The sequence below is a fragment of the Rhea americana genome, unplaced genomic scaffold (assembly GCF_003343005.1).
Source record: "Rhea americana isolate MKP2758 unplaced genomic scaffold, rheAme1 scaffold_79, whole genome shotgun sequence".
Taxonomy (NCBI): Eukaryota; Metazoa; Chordata; class Aves; order Rheiformes; family Rheidae; genus Rhea; species Rhea americana.
This window is the reverse complement of record NW_028186967.1, coordinates 2,470,482-2,495,192: the sequence shown is the minus strand read 5'-3', so window position 1 is coordinate 2,495,192 and position 24,711 is coordinate 2,470,482. Positions and strand designations below refer to the sequence as shown.

The 24,711-nt window shown below is 40.5% G+C and overlaps 1 protein-coding gene across 1 annotated transcript in view; it reads left to right on the top strand.

Annotated features, from left to right (window-relative positions):
- LOC146585632 (tyrosine 3-monooxygenase-like) overlaps positions 1-20,170 on the top strand; it is a 31,786-nt gene extending 11,616 nt beyond the window's left edge. Inside the window, exons 7-13 of the mRNA XM_085322612.1 lie at positions 925-1,070; positions 5,898-6,033; positions 6,672-6,741; positions 8,515-8,571; positions 11,680-11,775; positions 18,269-18,402; positions 20,011-20,170. Coding sequence (XP_085178738.1) covers positions 925-1,070; positions 5,898-6,033; positions 6,672-6,741; positions 8,515-8,571; positions 11,680-11,775; positions 18,269-18,402; positions 20,011-20,170 — 799 coding nt within the window. The remainder of the gene's footprint in view (positions 1-924; positions 1,071-5,897; positions 6,034-6,671; positions 6,742-8,514; positions 8,572-11,679; positions 11,776-18,268; positions 18,403-20,010) is intronic.
- The last annotated feature ends 4,541 nt before the right edge of the window (positions 20,171-24,711 follow it).

The window sequence follows — 24,711 nt, the reverse complement described above, 5'->3', positions numbered from 1 at the left end:
AAAAACAAAAACAACAAAAGGTCTTTTTTTTAGCTAGTATTTCCAAGAATGATCTCAATTTTCATAAAGCAATGTTTATAAATTTACTAACACCCTAGGGTCATGTCTGAACAAAAATAACCATTTCTATAAGGTTCTTTGCCATCCTATTACTACTTGTTTATCTTGAAACAGCTAAATATATTCCAAACCACAGCTCTGGATACAAGCACCATAAAATCTAGGAGAAACTTGAAGCCTGTGCCCAAATCTGGTTATATATCTTTTTCTTCAGCTTGTCTCTTTCTTTGTTAAGGGCTAAATGTTTCAAGAAATTGGCATGCCTTTCATACACATAGTCCATGCCAGGCATTTTGAACCGCACGAGTAAGAAGCTCTTTGCCTGTGCAGATGTTACACTTCAGTATCAGAAAAAGTGTTGGTTTAGGAGGGTAGTAGGAGTCAAATATGGGTTAGGAGTCAGCGTAGAGAAGTAGTATTTCAAGTTGTACCTTTTTTGTACAGCTTAGAGAATATCTGGCTCATTCCCATCACTAAACAGTCCAACACAGACAGCACCACAGTCTCACCTTCTTCTCTGTCACTCCCCTCGAGCCTCTGACACTCTTATTGGCATTGGTACTCCCCTAAGTAGGGAATGTTTCTGAATTGGGATTTGAGCTCCTTTACATTTAATGAGGTTGTGTGAAAGGATAAAGTAGATTTGCTAAACAGAACCCACCTTCTGAAGAGAAAAGGAAACAAAAACCTTCTACACCTTGTTCCATATTCAGGCACCAACTTCCAAGCACCATATGTTCTCAGTTAATTTTTTAAGATAGTTGCCTGTGCTGGAAGTTTACAACTCTTTGGGGACCTGTAACTATGGTAGAGAAGTAGTTCTTTTACTGAGGTGGATCACACTGAATGGCTTTTGCTTTTCAGGAAAGAAGTCTACAGGAATCTGACCAGCCTCTACCCCACTCACGCCTGTAAGCAGTGCCTGGATGCTTTCCAACAGCTGGAGAAATACTGTGGCTACCAAGAAGACAAAATACCTCAACTTCAGGATGTCTCCATATTTTTAAAAGGCCAGTCATTATGAGCCATGGCTTATTTTAGGGTTTCTTGGATAGCTATGTACATCATGCACACAGACATCTGTACTCAAGTAGAGATACGTTCCTCTCATGTCTGCTTTTTCCTTATGCTTTAGGCAGAATGGCAAAGTATGGCAATTTGCTCTTGAGGAATATGATTTCCAGAAGGTCCTGCTAGTTGCTACAAAAGCAGCTGCCTTGAGACACCACTGCTTCTTTCTGAACCTGTGGCCCCATATGTCAGGCTGAACTGTTTGTGTCTAGCACATGACTCACATAACAGCAGAAAGGCCATGGTGCATGAGGATGTGGCCTCAGATGGAACGGCATGTGGGAGCACAAGACTGACCTACCTGCCATTAGCCAGGGGCTCACTGACAGTAAGCAGAGGAGAAAGAAAGTATGCATTATTTTTATGAGGCTACAGGCTGGATATATTCCCAAGGCTGGCTGCTTTGTGTGAGCCACCTGACTCATCAAGGACAATTAATGAGAAGTAGCCTTTAGAACCTTCTTGATCCTTCATYAGCCACAAGGATATATTCCATATAGCTGAGGACACTGGCTCACTATTGTGAAACAAACAAACAAACAGTGTAGTTTAAATAAACTCAGTTTGAATCTGGCATTCAGAGAATCAACTGAATTTATCCTTATATGAATAAGTGATGCAAGCAAGTTTTCTTAACCTTTCTGTTGCTGAAAACATTTCTAAGACATTGTCATCTTCAGGGAATATTAAGCCACTGGGCACAATTTTTTAATTGCACCTGCAGTGTAAGGAAGTGGAGGGTTGGGAGATCTAAAGCATCTGTCATGGGCATACCAGCACCATCCTATTCAGCTGCAGGAACTTTTAYCTGTGGGCTGAGATGGTTGCCAGGACCAGAAGTGAATGGAATTAGAGCATAATGCTTCATTTCTAACATCATATAAAATCCAGATTCCTCAATGCTTTTTTCTCTCTCTCTTTACTTTCTGCCTTACTTGAGCCCCATCTTGGTGACTTTTATGCATCCCTTAGAGTGACTGTCCTAATCACTGCTCTGAGTACTCAAAGAAAGGCTGTAGTAAAATAAAAATCCTGATTAGAAGAAGTTCTAGCTTAATGTGTTTTCTCTTCTGCTCAACTTTCCAGCTTACTTCCCTCCTATACTAACTGGGCTTATAAATATTTTTCTCATGAAGTGGCTGATCTCATCTTATCTCATCTTATACAGTTACCGATAGCAGGGACCTACAGAAATCACATGATGCACATCTGATTATCAATGACATTCATATTCTCTAACTGCATCAGCTGAATTCAGAGTGGGAGAATTTAGGACAATGTAAGAGCATTCCATCGTATTAGTATTTCCATTGCTCATGTTGATTGACAGGATTTGATTCATCAAAGTCTGGGCCTGCTCACTTCTTTTGTAGACTCTGGTTCTAACTTTTCTCTTTGCCATTCAAATTGTCCTGAGGGTGTGTGTGTCAGGGGGGAAGCAGTAAAAATGGTCAGTCTGAAAATTCTGCTAATATTAGTTGGGAAAATGTTCACAGTAGATTTCATTTCACCTGATACAAACATAGGATGTCTGGTGTGAACTAACCATCCAAACTACTTTTCTAATTGGGCATGAGAATYGGGTGCTCTGGAAAGTGTTTATTCCATCCTAGGACAGGTGTCCAAAGTAAATGGGAAGAATAGCTCTCTGGAGTGCTGGTCTCACCCTTCTTAAACTAAAGTTTAAGTTCTTAGACRGAATCATTGATAATAATGAGGACATCAATTCAAAGCCCTGACACTAAAATAGCTTACCCACTCTGCATTGTGTCTAGCTGTAGAAATAGGTTTTAAGTTTGCTCCATCTATGCTTTATCTTTCACWAAGCTTTTAAGCTAGATATCTAGGCTTTACTCAGCAGTGCCTGTGAACTCTGCTGAGCAATTCCTTTTGACTTTAATACAAACTGGACTACAAGATCTTTCTGGCATCRTCTGGTTTGGTCATGACCTTGGTGCAAATAGAAATGAACTCTACATTGTAAATATTCCATAATTACGTAAAGCGAATTTAAAGAGTTAACCACACGACCTTGTAATATCACAAGTGTTTTTCTAAAGGGTTAACCAAATGAACCTAGACACTTCTTTCTTTCTAGGAAAGATGTTTAGACTTAGGCATTCATTGTCTTCCACAGCTGGAAGAAATTATAGCCAGTGAACTCTAGCAAGCTCACAGTACAACGCACAGGCCTGTMCATATGAGCTTTCTTAGGCCAATAATTAAGCCTTATGGATCACTTTAGGTCAACTGTTCAAGACCTCTTCAACTCTCTTTGACTTCAGAGGTCTTTGGGCAGCATGTCCAATCACCCCCACCCCCAATTCTCTACTGATTGCTGATTTTATTGTGCAGTAATAAAACAAAAGTTCAGATTCTGCAAACACTACCTTCAACAGATGACTTTTTCCTACAGCTTTTCAGGCAATTTGCCAAGGCTGTTCCATCAGCAGACTGTCTGATTCACTGGTCTATATTTAAAAAAGGGCATCTAAGGGAGCACAAGCTGTAATTTTCATTTCCCTCCTGCTCCTCTGACATGGATGTTAAAACAATATAAATTTCTCTAGACTTCTTCAAAACTTCCTTTCAAAACTGAATTACTTTGGGCTAAATATTGAGCCCGAGTGAACTGAAAACTGCACCATCTGAAAAATACATCAGACCGGCACCATGATCTAAGACAACCAAGTGCTGAGCTTTTCCAGTTCCTCTGGATGGGCATAGTCCTGCACTGGTGGTAAGGGAGTACCCTTYATCCGCCTGCTGCTGGCTGCTGCCTAAGGAGACACAGTTGGTGGTTTACCTATCCCCAGCAATGCCCTCTGCTTTCTTATTTGTGTGTGTGGGGAAGATAGCAGGCTGCCTTATGGCCCCCTTACATTCCCCCCAGTTGATGTTTTTGCTTAGCATGTAGATGAAGACATAATCTCCACAGATTTACTTGCTGGTGTTCAGCTTTCAGGCTGTTCTGTACCCATTACTTTTGAATTAAGTTCAGCAATAGAAAATAATCATGGCAAACAATAACCACGGTAAACAATAACCACTTAGTCCATCATCTTGTGAGGTAGAAGCATTCCTTGTTGTCCACTTTTCTTTGTCCTATACAGTTTCAGGTGTTTTGTGTTACTTGTATTGGTCCTTCCTTCCTTCCATCCATCCTTCCTTCCTCCTCTTTCTTCTTTTTTCTTTCTTTCTTTCTCTAGCAGCCAGACAGAGCAAGGCAAGAAATGCTGGAAGAAACACTAAAACCAAAGCAAAACAAGTCTTGTAAATGGCTTGGTTTCTGGGTAGGAATTTTTTTGTTTGTTTATCTAAAATAAATTAGGTTCCAGGCTTCATGATACAATAGACTATGGATAGAGAAGGGAGAATAAAGCCTTTTTTATATGTTTTCTTCTTTAAAGCAAATGAAATGACACTTATGGGAGCTGGGAATGCAACACAGATTTTGAACACAGGACTTCAAAAAGATTAACATTGGCTCTCTTTTAAAGCAGCGATTTTCAACTTTCTTAGCTTTACAGACCACCAACAAGTTTCCCATGGAAATGTAATTATGTATTCTGCTGACCATAGGACTGATCATTTTGTTAGTCATCTCTCACAGACCCTTTCATAGTAATACAGGATAACAGTAAYACAYAGTAATACARTAATACATAGTAATTACATAGTAATGCCTGGGGCAACACTGATAGCACAAGTTGAAATCATGATGCAAAAGTTTGTATTATTCTGACCTGTTCTACGGACCTACGCAAAGGAAAACATGTATGATCACATGACTGCGAGAGTGTAGTTAAGTTCTAGACAAATATCATGGTGAAAAAAATCAGAGGGGAAAAGTAGGAGATGAGAGCATTGATGAAAACTCAGATGGTAAATAGTTAAGGGTCAGATTTTTAGCAACCTTACCTCTAATGAGGACCTTTTTGCTGTGTTTTCTGAGTGTTCCCATTCTAACGAAGTCCAGACAGAMAGTTAAAATGGATAGTAAGCTTTGCCAGTAGTGAACTAGTGTTTACCTTTTGAATATGCATAGACAGACTGAAATGAAGTTGAATAGTATGCCCCAATTTCACCACCCTGTTGAACTAGGGTATGTTGAACTAGGCCCACTGAGGAATCATTATCCACCCTGTCTTTGACAGTAATAGGTACCTGTGCTCCAGAGAAAGAAATAACAAACTCCACAGTAGGGAGATAAACAGTAACTTAGCATCAGAAAGTAGCAAGAAATGGCCTGATGACCTCAGAGAAAGCAGGGGCCATGAGTGGGAGTGTTCCTTACCGTAAATCTTTTTTATCTCTTCCATGTGCTATACATGAAATGAAATGAAAAAAATCCAGTAATTGGTAAAATAGCGAGAGACTGAAAATGGTGGTTCTACTACTTGTGCTACCATAGTGCTCCTGTGTGACCTAAGACATATCATTTACATGTAGGACATTGCAGGTACATGTATGTAAATATGGCAGAAATATAACCTGTGAGTGGCAGCATTGCCGTACCGCACATAATTGTTGTGTGAATAAGCACMGGATCGGTGGCATGGTGATATGATGTTATAGTGATTGGACTCATAACAGCATGGGTGTACACTGATAGCGAGGGATAAGCCAGCATGGCCCTATTATCCTTAGGTGGAGAGAGCTGCTGTAACAGAGCATGAAGGGTACCTGATTCTGCTTACCTGGAGTGAGATTGTCATGTAATTAACCCTAGAATTTCCTAAATCCTGTCCCACTTTCCTTTGCAGAAAAAACAGGTTTCMAGCTGAGACCAGCTGCAGGACTGCTGTCTGCTCGTGACTTCCTTGCCAGCCTAGCATTTCGTGTCTTTCAGAGCACACAGTATATAAGGCATTTCTCTTCTCCTATGCATTCCCCAGAACCGTAAGTAGGATATCTTGGCACAACTCCATCCTTCATAAATTGTTGGGGTTGATTCTCTAACTCTGGAGCTCCATTCGGTAATCCACAGAATGAAATAATTTGAGAACTGGTAGCTGGAGAGTTTGAAGGAGAAGTCACGCATGAGAGGGTGTGAGTCTCTGTCTCTCTTGCAAAGTTGTCTGGAGAAAGAAAAGACTGGAGAATATCTGGTTTAATCTTTTCATCCTGCCTTTATTTACCATCTGATGGGTTTTGATTCCCTGCTGTGAAACTCTCCCAGAAATTGCTGGCCAGACAGCAGCAATTACATTTCATGAGAAATTACAAGTTTGCACAGATGTTTTTGTTGTATGCTGGGAAAAAACAGTGGCCTTTAAAAAATATTGTGACATAGGAGACCAGTGCCCATGCCAACAGCAGTGGGGGCAACTGGCTCCCCATAGCARAAGGGAACAGTCTATCACCCTCCCTGCAGTGCCAGGCCAGGTATGCAAGTAGCTACTGTGGTGCATCTGAAATGGTCCTAACCCTCACACTAGCTCCTTCGGGGGAAAGGGGTCTATTGGCTAAAGTCCTTCATGGGATGTTCACATAAAACAAACAAACTTTATTAAAGGTGAAGGTGCCTTGTTTTGCAGAGACTGTTGCCATGAGCTGTTGGGTCATGTTCCCATGCTAGCTGACAAGGAGTTTGCCCAGTTCTCACAGGTAAGAAGCTGCTTCTCTTACTATTTGACCAACTGTTCTAAATAGCAGGACACACATGCCTCAAAGGCATGCAGCTCACCATGCTTGAATTTCTGTGTTAAGACTTGGTTGTCTCCTACTTACAACGGTGGTGGGCTAGCAGTGCCCCAGGAGATACTTAATCCAAAGGAGTGTAATGCTGCTCCCTGTGGCCAAGTTGTAAAAGGAAGGGTAGGCAGTGTTTGTGGAACTTCTCTGTGGGAGGGCCATGCTAGTCCACTGCAAGATGCCAGCAGAGCCTCCACAGTGCAGTGTATCTGAACTCTACCGACCACTCTTTTCTCCTCATGTCCYCTCATCCACCACACAAACCTAACCAGCAGTAGCCATCAAGTCCCCAGGCTGATTCTGTCTCTGTGCATTTTCAACTCACACAATACTTTATTTGTGCCCATCACCAGAGAAGTTTTTCCTTTTACAGCTCACCAGATTCTCACAAAAATTGCTCACACTGTTGAGGAGACTCCTAAAAGCAAACAGGACTTTCTTATACCATAAGGGGCTACTTAGTATGAGCAGACAGTGTTAAACCCAAGGGAACTCAATGACCTTGTATAATTAAAGATTTCAGAACTATGAATGTGCCTCAAAACCCTAGCAGAGGAAAGAAGAAACTTATATTTAGGCTTATTAATCGGTGCCCTGTGTGGAAACGGGCAAGAAATGCAGGGCAGTTATATGATGTAGGTCCCTGTCAGCATATCTGAAAAAGAAACTTGATTCACGACACATAATGCAACTTCCAACTGTATCAAATTGGAAACATGTCAGTTTACATTCTGATCACATATAGTGGTGATTACTAGATTCAGACAGGTATTTCTTAACCTTATCCTGATGCCCTATAATGTATTCTGGAGGAACCTTCTTCAGTTCAATACCAGAAGTGAAGATATACTAGAAATGAGATTGTAGTAATTTTAAACCTTTCACCTTTACTCTTTTCTCATCTATATTACAGCAGATACAACGTGGGATCACATTAAGTGAATGATACAAAATATTTTCACGGTTGAAATTCACCTTATGAAAATTCTTCTTTATTCCATTCAATATGAGAAAATAAATAATGAAAGAAAACCTACTTTTGCTCGCTTGCTGCATAATATGGTTCCCAGGATAGCTAAGTGGAGAAATCTATGGATTATGCTAGCAGAATAACAAGTAACTCAAGAATGAGCATGAAAGAGAATAAAAGGAGTTCTCCCTGTGTACCTTTGGTGTTGACCACTGGTATAAGAAGTGGAGTACTCCATCTTTCCAGCAGGACTATCCCCTCAGTCCCCTATCTTTCGCTTCTTTACTGGCATACTGCCTTCCCTCACTTTCTTAGTGCAGAGTCAGCAGGGATCTGTGGCACCCTTGAGCACTGTCAGAAGCAGAGTAGGACACAAAGATGTAATGACAAAGATAAAAAACACCTTGATATCTTTCCTTCTAATGCTTCTCATAAATCTTGCCAGGGATAATTCAGGAATAAGCCAAGAGATGGTTAATTTTATACAGAGAACTGAGGAGTAAACATTCATCAAATGTGTCTCCCAGTGGTATGTAGCTGGGGGCCAGGGAGAGGTAGGCATCCTGGAAACCATGGAAGGTCATTTTGGGTGACAAAAACAATGAATAGTTCAGGCTATTCATGCTAGAAATTATGTAGTCCTCCCCCTTCCCCTCTTTCCCTTGGGCTGAATAATCACACTAGTGTAACACTGCTTGCTTGCTTACTTGCTTTAGGATATTGGACTGGCTTCTCTTGGATCATCTGAATTGGAGATTGAGAAACTGGCCACAGTAAGTACAGTTGGCAGTTTAATATCAGAGGCAAAACCCAAGGATTTCACTGTATATCCCTCCCTGTGCAGATGATCCCTGTGCTCCTCAGATTAAGCATACAAAAATGGGAGCACCAGAAGGATCTTCTCTTCTCCTCATCCACTTTTTATGGCTGGGCGGGAGCTGATGGAGGCAAGAGTCCAGAAGCCTGTGAGCATCCGAGGAAATGCTTATACTTTTTGCTACTATACAAATGTATTCCAGAAGCTGAGTCGCTACAATTTCAGCCACAGGAGAGTCCCAACTCACTTTCCAGATTCACCTAACAGGGTGGATACTCTGTGTGATTTCTGCATTTTCCCCTAAATAAAAGAAGTGCAGGGGACCATCAGAATCCAATGCATCCCATATCCATTAATCTCAGAAAACAACAGAGCTCTTAAAATCAAATTGAGAGCAACTACTGTCATTTGGTTTGGAATCACTATCCTGCGAACATCTGCCAGAACAATTCATAGCTGCCATTTTAACTTGATCTGAAAGCAGGCTGCAGGCCAGATGACTTTTTCTGATAATGGCAGCCATTTCCCAGACCTGATAATATTTGCAGTGGAGGAGATGAGAGGAGTCTTATCCGTTCATACAGCTAACGTACACCGTAAGGATGAGCTGAGGTTCATTCAGGAAAGTAGGTGGATGGGAGGAGACCGTCACTGCCCACAGCCATGGTCATAGTGTGGTGGAGTGAGGACACTGTGTGAAAGACATTATAGCTTACCTAAACGCTTCCATGCTTCAGGACTAACCAAGACTAGAGATATTTTTAGAGCTGGGAGAATAAAAGGTCCCAATGGAGATTTTTTTTAGTAGCATTATATAGGTCCTGAGAAGCAGTGGCCCGTTCACAGTTGCTCTACAATTACCCCTCTCTGGATCTGGAGAGGCTGAAGTATGTTTTGGTTAAAGCTAAAAGACTGATGGGTCCCAGGGCAGCATTTTTGCCCCATTATCCAGTTCTTGGTGAGACAGAGTGAAAGCCCTATTTTGGTAGAACCTGTGGGTTATGTAGTATTTCTCTGCAAGCCCCATCCCCCAGCTCCAGGCTGGGTAGGGCTAGATTAGGGTTAGGGTTAAGGTCAGCAGAATGATATGTCTCAGATATGACATTTTCATAGTATTATCTAAGCTTTGGAGAGGTAGATTGAGGCAATCTTTATAAAAGAGTGGTCATGGATCCAAAGACAAAGATCCACAGGAACACAGTTCTGTAAGTGCCATTGAAGTGTTCTGAATAGTAAATGCATGCTGGATTAATCTTTCAATCTTTGTTTATAAGTTAGAAATCTAACATAGGCTTTTTGTTTAGGTTCCTTTACTAGACAATGRCAGTAGAGAAGGACCTGTAATATATTCTCTACCCCAAGATAGATGCCTAACATAARCTCTTTTTTTTTCCTCTAGAAGTCTCTATCATTCTCCATTTATTTTAAAGAGAATGTAGGAAACTAGCTTAGATGATATGCCAACATTTTAGCTARCTATAGTTTTATCAAAGGAATCTCAACTTCACTTGTTGCTATAATCTATAGTTGCAAGACAAGCTTTGAAATGCGGTTATTTCATTCAGCTGCTGAATTGTTCTAAGCAGAAGGATCTGAGCACAGGAGACTAGAAATTGCCAGTGTTCAGTGTTAATGATGCTCACTGAGCACCATTAATGCCTTGTGGATTACCGTTAATGTCTTCTTCCCTATTAACACAATGAGCCAAGAACTTATTTAACTCAAAGACATGATGTCTGAAGAACTACAAAAAAGAATTCCTCATCCTAGGGCACCGCCCCATTTCCCACTCTCCAGTCAAAAATACATTCTCAAAATGAAGATATCCCCAGAAGACTTATCACTAAGAAATAATAACTATCAAAATTATTAATACAATAAGAATAGAGAATTACCATATGAATTGTAGAAGAAGTAGCTCAGAATTCTGCAGGAAGAAAGATCATGGCATGCTGTCTTTTAATTGTAAAATTTCCAGCTAAAACAAATCACCAGATCCTAAGATATAGATCCAAGGTAGTGGCGTAAAGAAAGAGAAAGATTGTGAGATGCAGAATAGACAAGATTATATAGAGTTTCACATTATTTTACAAAGTATCTGCAGCTCTTTGAGAGAGGTATTGAGAATACCATGCTCATAGCTAAATTACGCCCAAGGTCCAGCCCTGAGATGAGGCAGCAAAGAGCTGTGTATTCCTAAAGGAACCCTGAAGAGTAGTGAAACAAAATCACTTTTTTGAAATGCCTCGTGTTTTGGAGATGTTTTGGACAACATCTTTTGCACAGCAGCTATCCAGAATCTCAGAGATAGGTGGTGTTCAGATCTGGTTCTCCATTGTCCATTTTCTTAGTATAACAAGGGAAGGGCTACCAGGTTGGCAAAACTGAGAAATGCCTTTATCTCATTACTGTCCAGTAGGCAAAGGAAGTATGGTCCTAACTGCACTTATTGCAAGAACTGCCAACACAGCTTTACCTTTATTTTCTATTGCAGTATGATAAATATGGAATTGACATACTCTTGAAGGGCACATTGCTTCTAAGGGATAAATGATTCTTGAAKGCTGCTGTAGAGAGAAAGGGTGAGGGAACCTGTCTTTTCAAGGACCTTTTCTAGAGTCCTAAACTCACAGTGGAGGTCTCCCAGTGCTTATGGGGACTATGTATTGAAATCTGCCAGGCTATTCTGACTATAATGCTGCTCAGAGCTACCAGGATTCACAGTAATTTCTAGCATCTTCTAAAGAAAGAAAAGGATAGGACTTTGTGATTTTATTTACCTATATAATTATCATTAACATTTCTTTTTCCTTTTTTTGGTAGTGCAAATGTGAAGTATAACAAGTTTTTAAAAATATGTTATAATTTATATGTGTTATAATTTATGCGTGCGTTTATGTGTGTTGCATTATGCACACTAGAGAGCAAAATCAATTCCTTAAAATATACAAGTTTAAAAACACAAAATCAAGGAGTAAAGATAAAAGAGAAGGAAGGAGGAAAAAAGCTTTAAATGAACTGCTTGTTAAGACTGTGATTTTCACAAATTGTTCTTGATTATCAGCTTTATTGGTTTACTGTGGAGTTTGGACTCTGCAAACAAAACGGATCCATCAGAGCTTATGGGGCAGGACTGCTTTCATTTTACGGGGAGCTGATGGTATGTGTTTTGTGTATGGTATTGAAAGATTTCTATAATCTAGTTTCCTAAACTTTATAGGAGAGGTGAGAGATTATCTCCTTACATAACACCATACCTTGATGGTAGATATAAAATACTGATTTTTTTTGGCACAGAAATTCACTTTCCCTCCACAGAAGCTACTGAGAAGGGGACAGAGTGCCGTAGGGTTGTACCTGTTTCTAACCTAAAGAGATAAAATGCAATGAAAATAACCTACCTATAAAGTATTAGACTTGCTGCTTAATTGTTCCTGCCTTTAGACTTTGATGTAAAATTCCTGTACCTTTCTACATTATTCACTAGAGGGCAATATTATGCCTATTACGAATTCTCTCCTTTGTCCATGGCGTTGACCTTCATGCATATATATATATATATCAGAAGAGCACTGACTGATTGGACTAAATTAAGTGCCAGAGAACTGTGAATAGCACACACGCTGACAAAAAGAAAGTTTTATAGAATTTTACATTCCCAAATGCTTTTCAAAACTGATTCCAGATTGGAGTTTTATGTGGATGAAAATCCCTGTACACATGTTTAAAAGTGTCCTACTTCAACTGTATGCCTTTAAAGAAAGCTTATGGGTTTCCTCTCCTTAGGACAAACAACTGACRGAATGGATATTCATTTCTCCTCAGTTTTGCAGAGCATGGAAGTAGATGATTAGTTTCTAAGTATAAAACCYTAGCACTGAAATTAGTAGATCTCACGTGCTTAAATTTGTGCAGATATTGAATGCTTTCTTGGCATGGGTAAGAGGCAAAGGCAAAAAAGGTGTTATTTTCAAGCCTTTTTATAAACCAAAAATAAAATTTTTCATGGAAGATATATCTAAAGCTTAACAGATAGATACAGCAASCTACCACCAGCTATGTGATATGCTCATGTGGAACCACCATTCTGCATTTTGCATTGGGTTGACATGATCTGAGATGGTTAGGATGGTTATGACATTATACATWCTACATACCCGCCCCCCCCTCCCGGTTGATACATATCAGCCTACTCCAGCGTATCTCAAGATACCTATCACAGGAGTCCCAGCTGGAGGGCAGTTGAGAGTTAACATACAGAAAGGGGAATTTCCACAGACCACACCTTTCATTTTACTCCCTGCCGAGCTTGGCATTGGTTTTTCTCCCAGCACCTGCAAACTGGAGAGTTCTGTTTGCAAACTCAATAGTGTATGATCTGCAGATCTTTTTCACTTGATAAGCAGAGMAATCTGTATACTCATCTAAAGAAACAAACATGCTTTTCTTACCACACAGCAACCTGATTTGTGCACATGAACATTAACAGAAATGTGCTAACACCACTGCAGCACTGATTTGTAGGACAGTGAAATATATTGTTTTGGAACAGCAGATCAATGAGCACCCCTACAAATTAGGCTCCAGTGCAACATATTGGGTTCACGCAACCATCAGTTCCAGGATAAAGCTGATGCTACTCATTTTCTGAGAATCCCTCAGTACTTGCTGTGTTTACAGTCCACAAACAGAAAACATAGACTTGGTTTTATTTATCCTGTAAAACCGAGAAAGTGCAATATCAAAACCCAGTTTAAGGCAACATTTACTCTGCTCTGCCTGTCTGAATACTTTCCAGCTTTAAATCAATGTATTTACATGTTAGGCAAGACAATAAAGGGCACTGATACTCCTGTCTTCAATACTTATGCTTTGAGGCACCTAGGCTAAAGTTCAGAAGCTCAGCAAAGGTTAACTAGTGGTATCACAGGAGAGCCTCCAGCAATTTTGACAGAGCTTTAAATCTTCAAGCACTTCATCACAACTGAGGGAGCCTGGCTGAATCTAAGGGTAGGTTTGTGGCTAATAAGAACCAATTTAGAGTGTGACTTCAGGTGCAAAGGCCAGGACTGCACCTGCTGTTTAAAGGAATCTAAAAAGTAGAGAGTCTATACATGTCTTATTGCTGCCTAGCTTTCATATTAATATGAAGTGCAAAATCTATCTGCATGATGTTACCTCTTCTTCTGTTAGTTTTATTTTGACACAGATGAATGTAAATGTCATGTGACAAACATTTATATTTAGTTGTTAGGTCTGAGCATACAGCACTTGGGCTCTCCCTGCTGTCTTTCTACTCTTTACTTCCCCAGACATCAACAAGCTGTTCTGCTTTTCACTGAAGTATGAGGCCAATGTTGCTCATTCTCAAAACAGTGCTATATAAAGCAAAAGTACAACTGCATTTCAGATTGCCTACATCTAAAGTTGGCTATGGAAAAAAATAACTGTCCTTGAGTTGATAAACAAGAAATTCTTATCATTCCGTTTATTATCAATAGTTGCTTGGGTAATGCAGCTGGATAAGTTCTTGATACCATTGGCTCCATATAGGTTTCTCATTCATCATGTTTCTGAAATTACACACAGAGATGACAGCACTTAAATTCAACAGGAAATGAAAAAGGACACTCCCCTTCCAGAACTGTGTCCATCTTTCACAGCACACCCGAGGCAAACTGGATGGGCAGGTAGTTCACCAGCAATATTACTGCACGCCCTGTGTAATTCCTGCGTGCTCTTGGGAAGTCCCTTCCTGAAGAGATTTTGGGACAGCAGCTCAGTGGTGACCTTAAGCATCTGAAACTTATTGTGAAGAAATTAGTCATATCCATGGGCTTAAGCACTAAAGATTCCTTTTACAGGTGATTGATGAATCACGTGGATTTTTATTTGGAACAAAGTGGAAATTCAGAAATATTTCTACGTAATTATTCTAGTCTATGCAAGCTTCTACTTCTAATTTCAATAAAGAAGCAGTAGCAGTGTGAGTAAAGTGCTGAGGTCCTATGCCTAAGCACCTGACAACATATATCAACTGTTTCTTTTACACCTGAAGAGAGAAAATATATGTAGTACAGTTTCTATTCCAGTAGATGAGGCTTTTATAGAAATATAGCAGTAATTAAGCAATTACTTCAGAAAAGATGAATTAAAAATGCTCCTTGCACCTGGACTGGAAAGTTTTGAGGCTCATGGTAGCCTTTAGTTCCTTGTAGAGTTCATTTTACAGTCTTTGACCAGCTCCTGAGAAAGCTCAAGATAAGTTTCATTGTCCTTGAGAGAAAGCCATTGTCCCAGGGAAACCAGATTGATGGTTCTGATAATTATCTGCAAGTYTTTTAAGTATTGGCCCAGATGTGTGCTTATGGACAGAGGCCTTCAASCTCAACTTCGCATCATTTAGCTGATCAGCATAAGAAGTAACACAGACAGACTTGCTGCAACTCATGTGGCTGCAGAGAGGTGCTATAGCATCCAGGGTACAGCAGGGGATTTCCTCATCACTGCAGGCTTCCTGCCCAGGTAAATTGGAATGATTTGGCCACTGAGGAGGTGATAAAGGCACTAGTAGCTAAGACCAGGTGGTGGACTTCAAGAAGATAACATCTTMTAACAATCTGGGGAGGATCAACAGCATGATGCCCATGATGTCATGAGTAAGAAGTCTAGGAACATCCCTGAATCAGTCTGGCTGGGCTGGCTTTGAGTGGATGGCTGTAAACCAAGGAACTACATCCTGGCTATGAAATCTTCAAAGCACTTTCCTCTTCTCCACAGCACCCACTTTGATCAGTCTGAACTCAGCTTCAGTCAGTTATTCTTTCTGGAGAAGCTGGTCCTGCCAAAACTCAGGGCATACCTTGGTAAACGGCAGATGGTGAAAGAGAGGTAAGGTTGTATGCCCTCTGCATGGGACCTGTACTTGAATCCAGGTTATYTAACAAATCATTTGGTAACAGCAGCTAGGTATCAGAGGGACAGGATAACCATGCTGAAGGCCGAACTGAACAGTTGTGATGGGTCTGACTGCTGGCCAACCTTGCCTCTTCTGAACTGTAAGAATTCTTCCCCAATAGCTCTTGGTATTGCACTGTTTATTCCACTATATTCTGTCAGCTGTTCTGCATTATCTGAAATGCTTCTCCTGTTAACACTCAGCTGGACTCTTTCCTACATACTGTAAAATCTTATGGCTCATACCACACTTCTGGCAGCACTCAGTGTTACATATGCTTTTCTTGCAGCACAACAAGTTCTTAAACTGTAGAGGCCTTTCAGACCATCCTGTTTCAAGCACAACTTCCACTGAAATCAATGGGATTTCAGTTCTGCTTAAACACTGACAGCATAGCRGGACCCCTGTCAGGTTTTGAGTTTCTAAAATCTTTTCCCACTAGCCCCTAGAGTTTATAACATTGTAAAAGCAGCCTTATGTTTGTATATACCATCCATCTTAGACTATATGAGTGCTCTCCAAGGTTTATTCTTCAATTACACAGTGCAAATGAAGAATAGGAAAAATACCATCTATTAACATTTTATATGCTTGTTCTTTTTTTAAAGAACCTTTTATTAATTTCTACATCAGCTTTGCAACAAATTGGCCTACTGGTTAAGGTGGGCCTCCAAAGATGGAGAGTTCAGGCTCAGTTCAGTGAAACATCTAAAAATGTGCTTAAGCATACCATCTGCTTGTCTCTAGTTAGCAGACTGAGCTGCAAATCTTGTGCAATGTCACCCACTCTAACTGGTTCTTTACAAGTATAAGTATTTGGAATATAACATGGTAAAGGGAGCCTTCTGAAAACTGAGGAAGAAGAGAAAGAAAGACAGGTAGGCAGGATCATCATCCTGGYTAATTGGAGGTCAAACTAGCTTTTCACAGAATCACAGAATCACAGAATGGTTGATGTTGGAAGGGACCTCTGGAGGCCATTTAGTCAAACTCCTCTGCTCAAGCAGGGCCACCTAGAACATGTTGGACAGGGTTGCATCCAGGCAGGCCTTGAATATCTCCAGAGAAGGAGACTCCACAACCTCTCTGGGCAACCTGKTCCAGTGCTCCGTCACTCTCACGGTAAAGAAGTTTTTCCTTATATTCATGCAGAACTTCCTGTGTTTCATTTTGTGCCCACTGCCTCTTGTCCTGTTGCTTGGCAACGTTGAAAAGAGTCTAGCCTCTTCCTCTTGACATTCTTCCTTAAGGTATTTGATCATCCCCTCTCAGTCTTCTCTTCTCCAGKCTAAACAGGTYCAGCTCTTGCAGCCTTTCCTCATAAGAGAGATGCTCCAGTCCCTTATCATCTTCGTAGCCCTGTGCTGGACTCTCTCCAGTAGCTCCATGTCTCTCTCGTACTGGGGAGCCCATAACTGGATGCAGTACTCCAGATGAGGCCTCATCAGGGCTGAGGAGATGGGCAGGATCACCTCCCTTGACCTGCTGGCAACACTCTTCCTAACGCACCCCAGGAGACCATTGACCTTCTTGACCACAAGGGCACATTGCCGGCTCATAATCAGCTTGTCCACCAGCACTCCCAGGTCTTTCTCTGCAGAGCTGCTCTCCAGCAGGTCAGCCCCCAGCTTGTACTGGTGCCTAGGGTTATTTTTTCCCTAAGTGCAGGACCCTGCACTTGCCCTTGTTGAACTTCACGAGGTTCTTCTCCACGCAGTTCTCCAGCCTGTCCAGATCTCTCTGAATGGCAGCACAGCCCTCTGGTGTATTAGTCACTCCTCCCAGTTTGGTATTGTCAGCACATTTTAGGCATATATAGTCAAGTAAAGCATCAGTGAAGATGAGYTAGCCTTAAACTAGCTCACCTGGTTTCAGTGGCAGGAACTGTGCAGGAACTGACTTGGAGCCTGAGCAGTGCTGCCTTCCCAGGACCCCATATAAGTACGAAATAACTGGCACTCATACTTATGCAATCCCACTGCTACTGGGTCTGCTTCTGGCTGATTTGAAGTTAGCTTCAGTAAGTTTAAACAAGTGACCAAGGAGCCAGTGGACTGCAGAATGGACATAAATGATTTTTGTAATCCTCCAGRATGAGGGGAGAAATAGGAGAACCTGTTACCTCTGTGTGTTCCAAACATAAACACACAYATATATACCTATGCACCTACACACCTCCCCATTTGCCCCATATAGTGCACCTTCTATATGCTTTGTTTCAGAGAGGCTCTTAAGCTACTCTATCTGCATGGAGCAGTGCAGAAAATATCATGCGTATGCTGTCCACTCTTCAGCACAGCACGAAATATGAGCTTTACAACATGAGCCAGTGTTAAGTAATGCTGTGAATCTTCCACTCCACTGATTGCAAAAAGCAGCATGATCCTATAAAGTATCTGAGACTATTTTTCTGCTAGAAATTCAGATTTTGGGGGATGGGATAGATATTCCTCTCCCCATCCAAGAATGTGGCTGTGGTACCCAAGCGTTGCAATAGTGTGGGAAACATCTCCTTCCTTTTTTTTTTTTTTTAAATTTTATTAACCAGTAGTTATGAAAACCAGCTTTCACCTGGGAAGGAACATGAATAGATCTTGCCTTTGAACCATTCCGTGAGTATTTCACAGCCCAATAGGCATTATTTCTTGTTATGCTCATTCACCTCTTCTGTCTTTTGTCGTTTCTGTTGCAAAAGTACGCGTTATCAAACAAGCCAGAATACAAGCCTTTTGATCCAGAAGTGACTGCAGTTCACCCCTATCAGGATCAAGCCTTCCAGCCTGTCTATTTCATAGCAGAAAATTTTGAAGATGCCAAGACCAAGCTCCAGTGAGTAAAGCAGTCACAGGTATTCGTTTCATTGTTGGGGGGCACAACAGTTTGAATCCTAATCTCAAGTACATTCACCACTACTGTTTGAATAATGCTAGACTATCTCACCACACACTTCATCTTCACAGTGGCTTTTTTTAGGACTAAGTTAAACTCAGTGTTGTTTATCTGAGAAAAGCTTTGCAGAAAAGCATAGCTACATGTTGCTATGCCCTGTTCTGTGCTTCATCTTAGCAATGCCTCATCTTTGCTCTGACAGCAGCTTCTGAGGTAAATTCTGTAACTGAGCAGCATGCAGTAGAGTAAAATTCCACAGTTAGTTTACCTGTGTGCTATTCCATACAAATAGGAGGACATAAAGAACTAAAGTGATTTACCCAAGGTCACACAGTTTACTGCAGACTCTGGAATTAATATAGATCAGCAGGGACTTAAAAACAAGACTGTCGTTCCCCTCTGCTTATACCTGCACAAGAAAGCAAAATCAGCAATAACAGGCAATCTAGTTCCTAAGAAGTAGATGACTGCAACATAAATAACATTATTTTAAATTAGCTTGAGGAGTTTCAGACTGCATTTGTTTGTCTGTGTTATATAAAAAAGATTTTTTTTTTAGCAAGTGGAGTTTAAGTTCTGGGCCTTCATCTCTAACAGTCTGAATGACAGGAGTAGCTCTGGTTGGAGGCAGGATGCTGATAGTGGAGCTGCTAGAGAGCATGGAAGAGCTGCAGTGAGGGATTTCTTTTGGGAAGGGAACTTGAGCAAGGCTTCTCATCTACCGTCCTCACCTCCTCCCCAGAAGAACTGTCTGTTGGATTTACAGCAATAGCAAATTAGATCCCTCATCTTTAAACCCAAGGTTCACCTTTAGTTACTATCCTGGTGCTTCTGCAAAAACACAGCTAAAAACTCACTGTAGAGAAGAGAGAGGATTTTCAGAGCTTTTGACTGGTCAAATCTGAAAAGAACATAAAAGGACAAGGAATACACCATTCTCTGACCTGAAGCTTTTTCATGCTTGTTTTCAATACAGTTGCTCAGCCAAAACTGCTCATAATAACTGAAGGCACAAGAATCTGCCAGAATGGAAAAGATTAGGCAACATCAGTACAGGGGGTTCCTACCAGTATGTACTTAATGGAAACATTGTCAAAAATGGCAAGCAATCATGTTGTTTCATTCAAAAGAAAAGGCAAAATAGCCCAGGATGCCTAATATCAATAGCTTTTTTAGATGCAGAAAGAGCTACTTCAGGTTATTTCTTGGAAGTGAAGAAGGCAGACATGCTGTGTTCCTGCATTCCTCTAGCTTGTGGTTGTAATAACTCTGAACTGTATTAACGTAGAGCTGTAAAAGCAGAGGCGGGGGCTGAGCTAGCCACATGGAGAAGGAGGCACTGCAGATCTTTTGGGCTGCAAGTATTACAGCAGGGGAGAAGTTATGCTGCACCAGACAACATTAATGAGGAGCAATGAGGAGGGTGTCACACCAGCTTCTGCTCTCCTGATTAAATCCATGCCTACACACTGAGAAATTAGGTTTTGCAGATTTTACACATAGGGAAATGGCTCCTGAACTAGCAGATATGTCTTCTTCCCCCTACAGAAACTATGTGACGAAGATCAAGAAGCCTTTTTCTCTGTGCTATGACCCATTCACCAGCAGCATAGAGGTCCTGAGCACACCACAGAAAGTCAAGCGAACGCTCAGTCAAATGAAAGAGGAACTGAAAAACCTCTGCTTGGCCCTTGAAAATTTCTCTTAAAACCACAGCAGTACATCTGGCACTGAAACACATGCAGATAGGTTCCAGCACTTGATGATTTAGTGATGAAGTTGTAGTTGCGTGCAAAAATCTTTAACCCACAAACAGCTCTGTCAAGTTAATCTTTTCACAGCAATTTAGGCTGCTGACTTAGCCACATTAATGAGTTCCTACAGTATGTTCAATGACAAACAAGACCAAATTTTTCTAACTTTTGGTAGGTGATATGAGCTACAGCTGTTTGGAATGTACTTACCTGTTATTACTGGCCCCCTTCCAGGGTTTTTATTCACAACCCACCTTTTCAAGTTATCTGTCTCAAAATAGCATGGTAATTCTTCAGCCACATAATCTTTTACTTATTGCTTAAATGACATGATCACAATTTTTTTAGTGTGGYTAGCTGCCTGAAGTTACCAGTCTGTGCAGTTAGCTCATTTCTGCTAGCAATTACTACCAGCTATTATGTTGACAAACCATGAACGGTTTCCTTACAACGTACAGATTCAAGAGGGAACCCTTTACTTCAACTCAGTGTTTGTTGTAGATAGTTGTCTCATTCAATAGCCTTCAAATGTTGCTGAATAATTTCCTGTCATATTTGAGGTCACAGAATATATGTCCCTGGGCTAAAAAAAAGTARAAAATCTGAGGCCTATGACTAGCTTTAAATTGGAAATTCTGGCTCTGCTACATATATGTATGCTTGGCTTAAAAGAACAATTTGGATTCTGGGAAAGAAATTTGGATGTAGGGAAGGATTTTCAAAGTGCCCTGAAAGAAGTAAAGCTGTTTGAATTTTCCATGAGATTTGGATATTCCTGGACACCTTTTTAAAAGTTTGTTTCTTATTGACCTTACTATGTAGTAACATGTAAGGAATGTAGTAACAACCAAATCTACTGATCTTCTATAGCATAAACTCTAAAATCAAGCACCAGCAGCCATATAACCTTACTATGGAGGCAATATCGAGTATGTGCTCTATGCCACCCTGCCTCCCTCTCCATTCCCTCTCTGAAACATGCCTGAAATTTATCTACACTATGCAGGTCACATTTTCCAGAAACAATTCCATAATTCCCCTTTTCAAACTTTCATGTTTTGTTGTGTGCCCTTTCTTACTCTACTCTACAAGTAGAGAAAAAAAACAGGGAAAAAAAGGAGGCTTATTCTTAGAAGGATTCCTTTTCACACCTCAGCAGCAGTACAAAGACATGGCATTGATGCAGGTTACAGGTATGGTGTAAGCAGGGGAAATGTAGGAAACAGGGAAACATGACTCAAGCTAGGTGACAGTGATCCATAAATGCAACTGTAGATTTATCTTAAGCAGCTTAGAAGCCTCACTTTTATTTTTAAAAGTATATTTAGGATATGCCAGACAGCAAGCCTGCAGCTTGTCTGCTGCTATTCACTAACTGCTGGTGTACGTGGCCTGAACTCTGAGGTAAATCTGAGGTGGTTTGGCTCTTGATGGAAAAAGAGTCATCAGCTTTGCATTAACTGGTCACTGTGGGATAAGAGCATGTACATAGAAATTCACAACAGAGCAATGGACATGCTGTTATTTCATACAGCGTTTATCTCAGTGTAATTTGTCCACGTGCCAGACTCTAAAGAAACTGCCTTATTGAAAGTTAATGGGATTTTGTCTCCTAAATCTTCATCTCCATAAGCACTTCAGAAAATTTTCCCATGGGCAGTAATAGAGTATTAAAGATCTGGGGAGCTGCTGCAATTGGCTCCATTTTATTAAAATGTGGTGATGTCTGACAAATTTGGAAGTATCTTGGCAAAATGTCTGTGAGACCCCTTCCTCTCAATAGCAGGAACTTCCCAAGTTCTTTCTTTTTCATTTTAGTCCAGAATTTTTCTATTCCACTTCAGGAAAACATTCATGTATCATAAAATCTGTCTTGTTCAAGATTCAGGCAGGGACAAGGTTGAAGTGAGTGCCTTCACTTCCAGTATATTTACATTATGATGATGATTTCTCAGCATACTTTTACGGATTTAATTCTCCTTATCCTGCTCCTACACACACAAATACCATTTCTGTTTAGAGCAATTTGTTTTGTTACATATTGTAATAATTTATCTATCTACTTCCTGCCAACTGGTACATAGGCAAAAATGTGTGATAGCTCACAACAGATTGTTTTCAGAAATATTATTTTCATCAACCAGATATTTTACATCGTAAAACTGAACCATGTGCTCCAATTTTGTATGTTTTCTTTTTCTTTCTTTTTAAGTGGAAAATAACGCCAGAGCGGAAGAGCTATCAAAATATTTTCTATAGATGGACTCTGTAGGCCATAGGGTCTTTTTCATGTATTCTCTCTCAAAAGGCTGAATGTGGATTTTAGACTTGAGTTTGGCTATTGCTCAAAATAGACCTATATTTGGAAGAAATGAGAGACCTGATGGATTTGTTTTGCCGAAGGCCTCACACTTTCCTTGGAAGGACTCCAGGCCCGCCCACACACCCTTGTCTTTTCCAGTTCCTGCAGCAATGAGAGAAAAAGAAATCATTTGGAGCCAGATTCTCCCACCCTTACACATGCTGAGTAGTACCTGATCTCTCAAATAATCTAAACAACAATACTGAGTCTATTCAGGGTGCTGTACACAGAATGTAAGAAAGAGCAGGATTATCAAAATCTTTGYGGGTTTACTCGATTTTAGAAGAGTCGTCCTAATGATAGTGGGCCTAAATACATGGCCAGGATAAGCTCCAGTAAAGCTTAGTAAAGTTTCAACAGGAAGAGTTCGACTACTCGAACTTTCAAGAAGCAGAAATATTTTTCCAAAAGAGGCAATTCTRTCTCTCTGTACTCAGGCAGAACCTACCCCAAGATAGCCATGTTTCACACACTCCTTTAACGAGGTCCAAATTCTTCACTTCTTATTCAATGAAATGACAAAGCAAAACCCTTCAGCGTTACATCCTTATGAGGTATAACGGTCATGCTGCTCGTCCAGTAGCCCTTCTCTCATTTCCACACAGAAGTCAAGAAAACACTATTGCATACTCTTGCCAGTCTAAGGCAAGGATGATGGGGAAGGCAGTGATGGGGCCTCCCAAAGAAAATAATGGCACAGGGGAAAAAGCACCAACCGGTAAAAATATGTCTTTTTATTCAGCTTGCATTTCAGCAGTTTCACATTAATCTTGCACAAGAAAGCTCCAAAGCCAAGTAAAACACGTCTTGTGACTTGAAACTGAACTGATGAACTCCCCATGGGTCCTGTGCTTATCCTGATAAGCTTATTTTTCCTAGATGGAGTGTATTTAGAACAAAATCGTGTATGTTATTAAATCTGTATTGTGTTGTTCTGTTATACATGGGAGAGTTAGTAAATTCAGCTCGTGGGTTTGAGCTTGTTTTGTTTTCTGGCTAACCAAGTCTGTCCTCTATCAATTTTGGTCCACCCTCAAGCCTCCAGCTAATTCACTGCTTCCCTGCAGATTTACTAGGGATGCCAAGGGTACCACTGTGTAAGGAGAATACAGAGTTATGCAATTTGGGGAATTTGGCAGGACAGGAAAAGGAAATTTAGGCAGACCTCCCACCCACTCCCATGAGAAATAATATTATATTACAAGGCAGAGCTATCATCCTCAGAAAGACCTTCTCAATCATCTCCATTTGGTYCCTTTAAGACTTCAACCCTTATACTATCTGTTGAAACTGAACATACAATCTAACTTAACCAATTAAAGAAATCCAGAAGAAGAAGGAAAAAAGACCTACCAAGAGCGGAAAGTACATTTTCTTCAATCTTCCTTATCCCTGATGATCCATGAAGGAAGGAAAGCAAAATCAAACTTCCATTAAAATTATTTTTTCTGAAGACTTTTAAAGCATGTAATCATTCAATATAGATATGAACACATGAAGATCACCTAATACCTATGATCCAGAAGTTGCCCAGTAAATTATGACAATCAACCAACCACACACTGGAGTGCTACACGACCATTTGAAGCAGGAAATGAAGCTACTGGGAAAAACCTCCAGTCTTGCCCTACACAAGTACTGCAAAAAGAGAAGCTTCTCTGGATTCTGCTACTGTAGATATCCTACACCGTGGAGAAATCCTAGCTGGCAAAGAAAAAAGGGTGTAAATCTATACTTCTCTAACAATCTCACCCCATCACTAATCAGGAGTTAATATGTGGGATTTTATATTTAGTTAGAGGACATTACTTTGCAGCATTCTCCAGCTAATGCATCTTCAGAGCTCAGCAGAAAGAGTTACTGTCTGTATCATATTAAATATACATCAACTTTAGGTAACACTAGTGTTCTGATACTGTCAGTGAAAGCAAAGTTCTGTCATTGTCTCCCAGACCAAGAATTCCTTGGGGAAGAGAAGGCCAAAGTTGGCCGACAACTGGCAGAGCAAAAGAGCAGTAAGTAGAAAGGACCACTAGACAGGCCTAAAACATACTTGACAAGCTTAAAATATACTTGTTTYGCACATGTTGTCTCATTGTATTTGAGAAGCATTTCTATTTAAGAGGGAGYGTT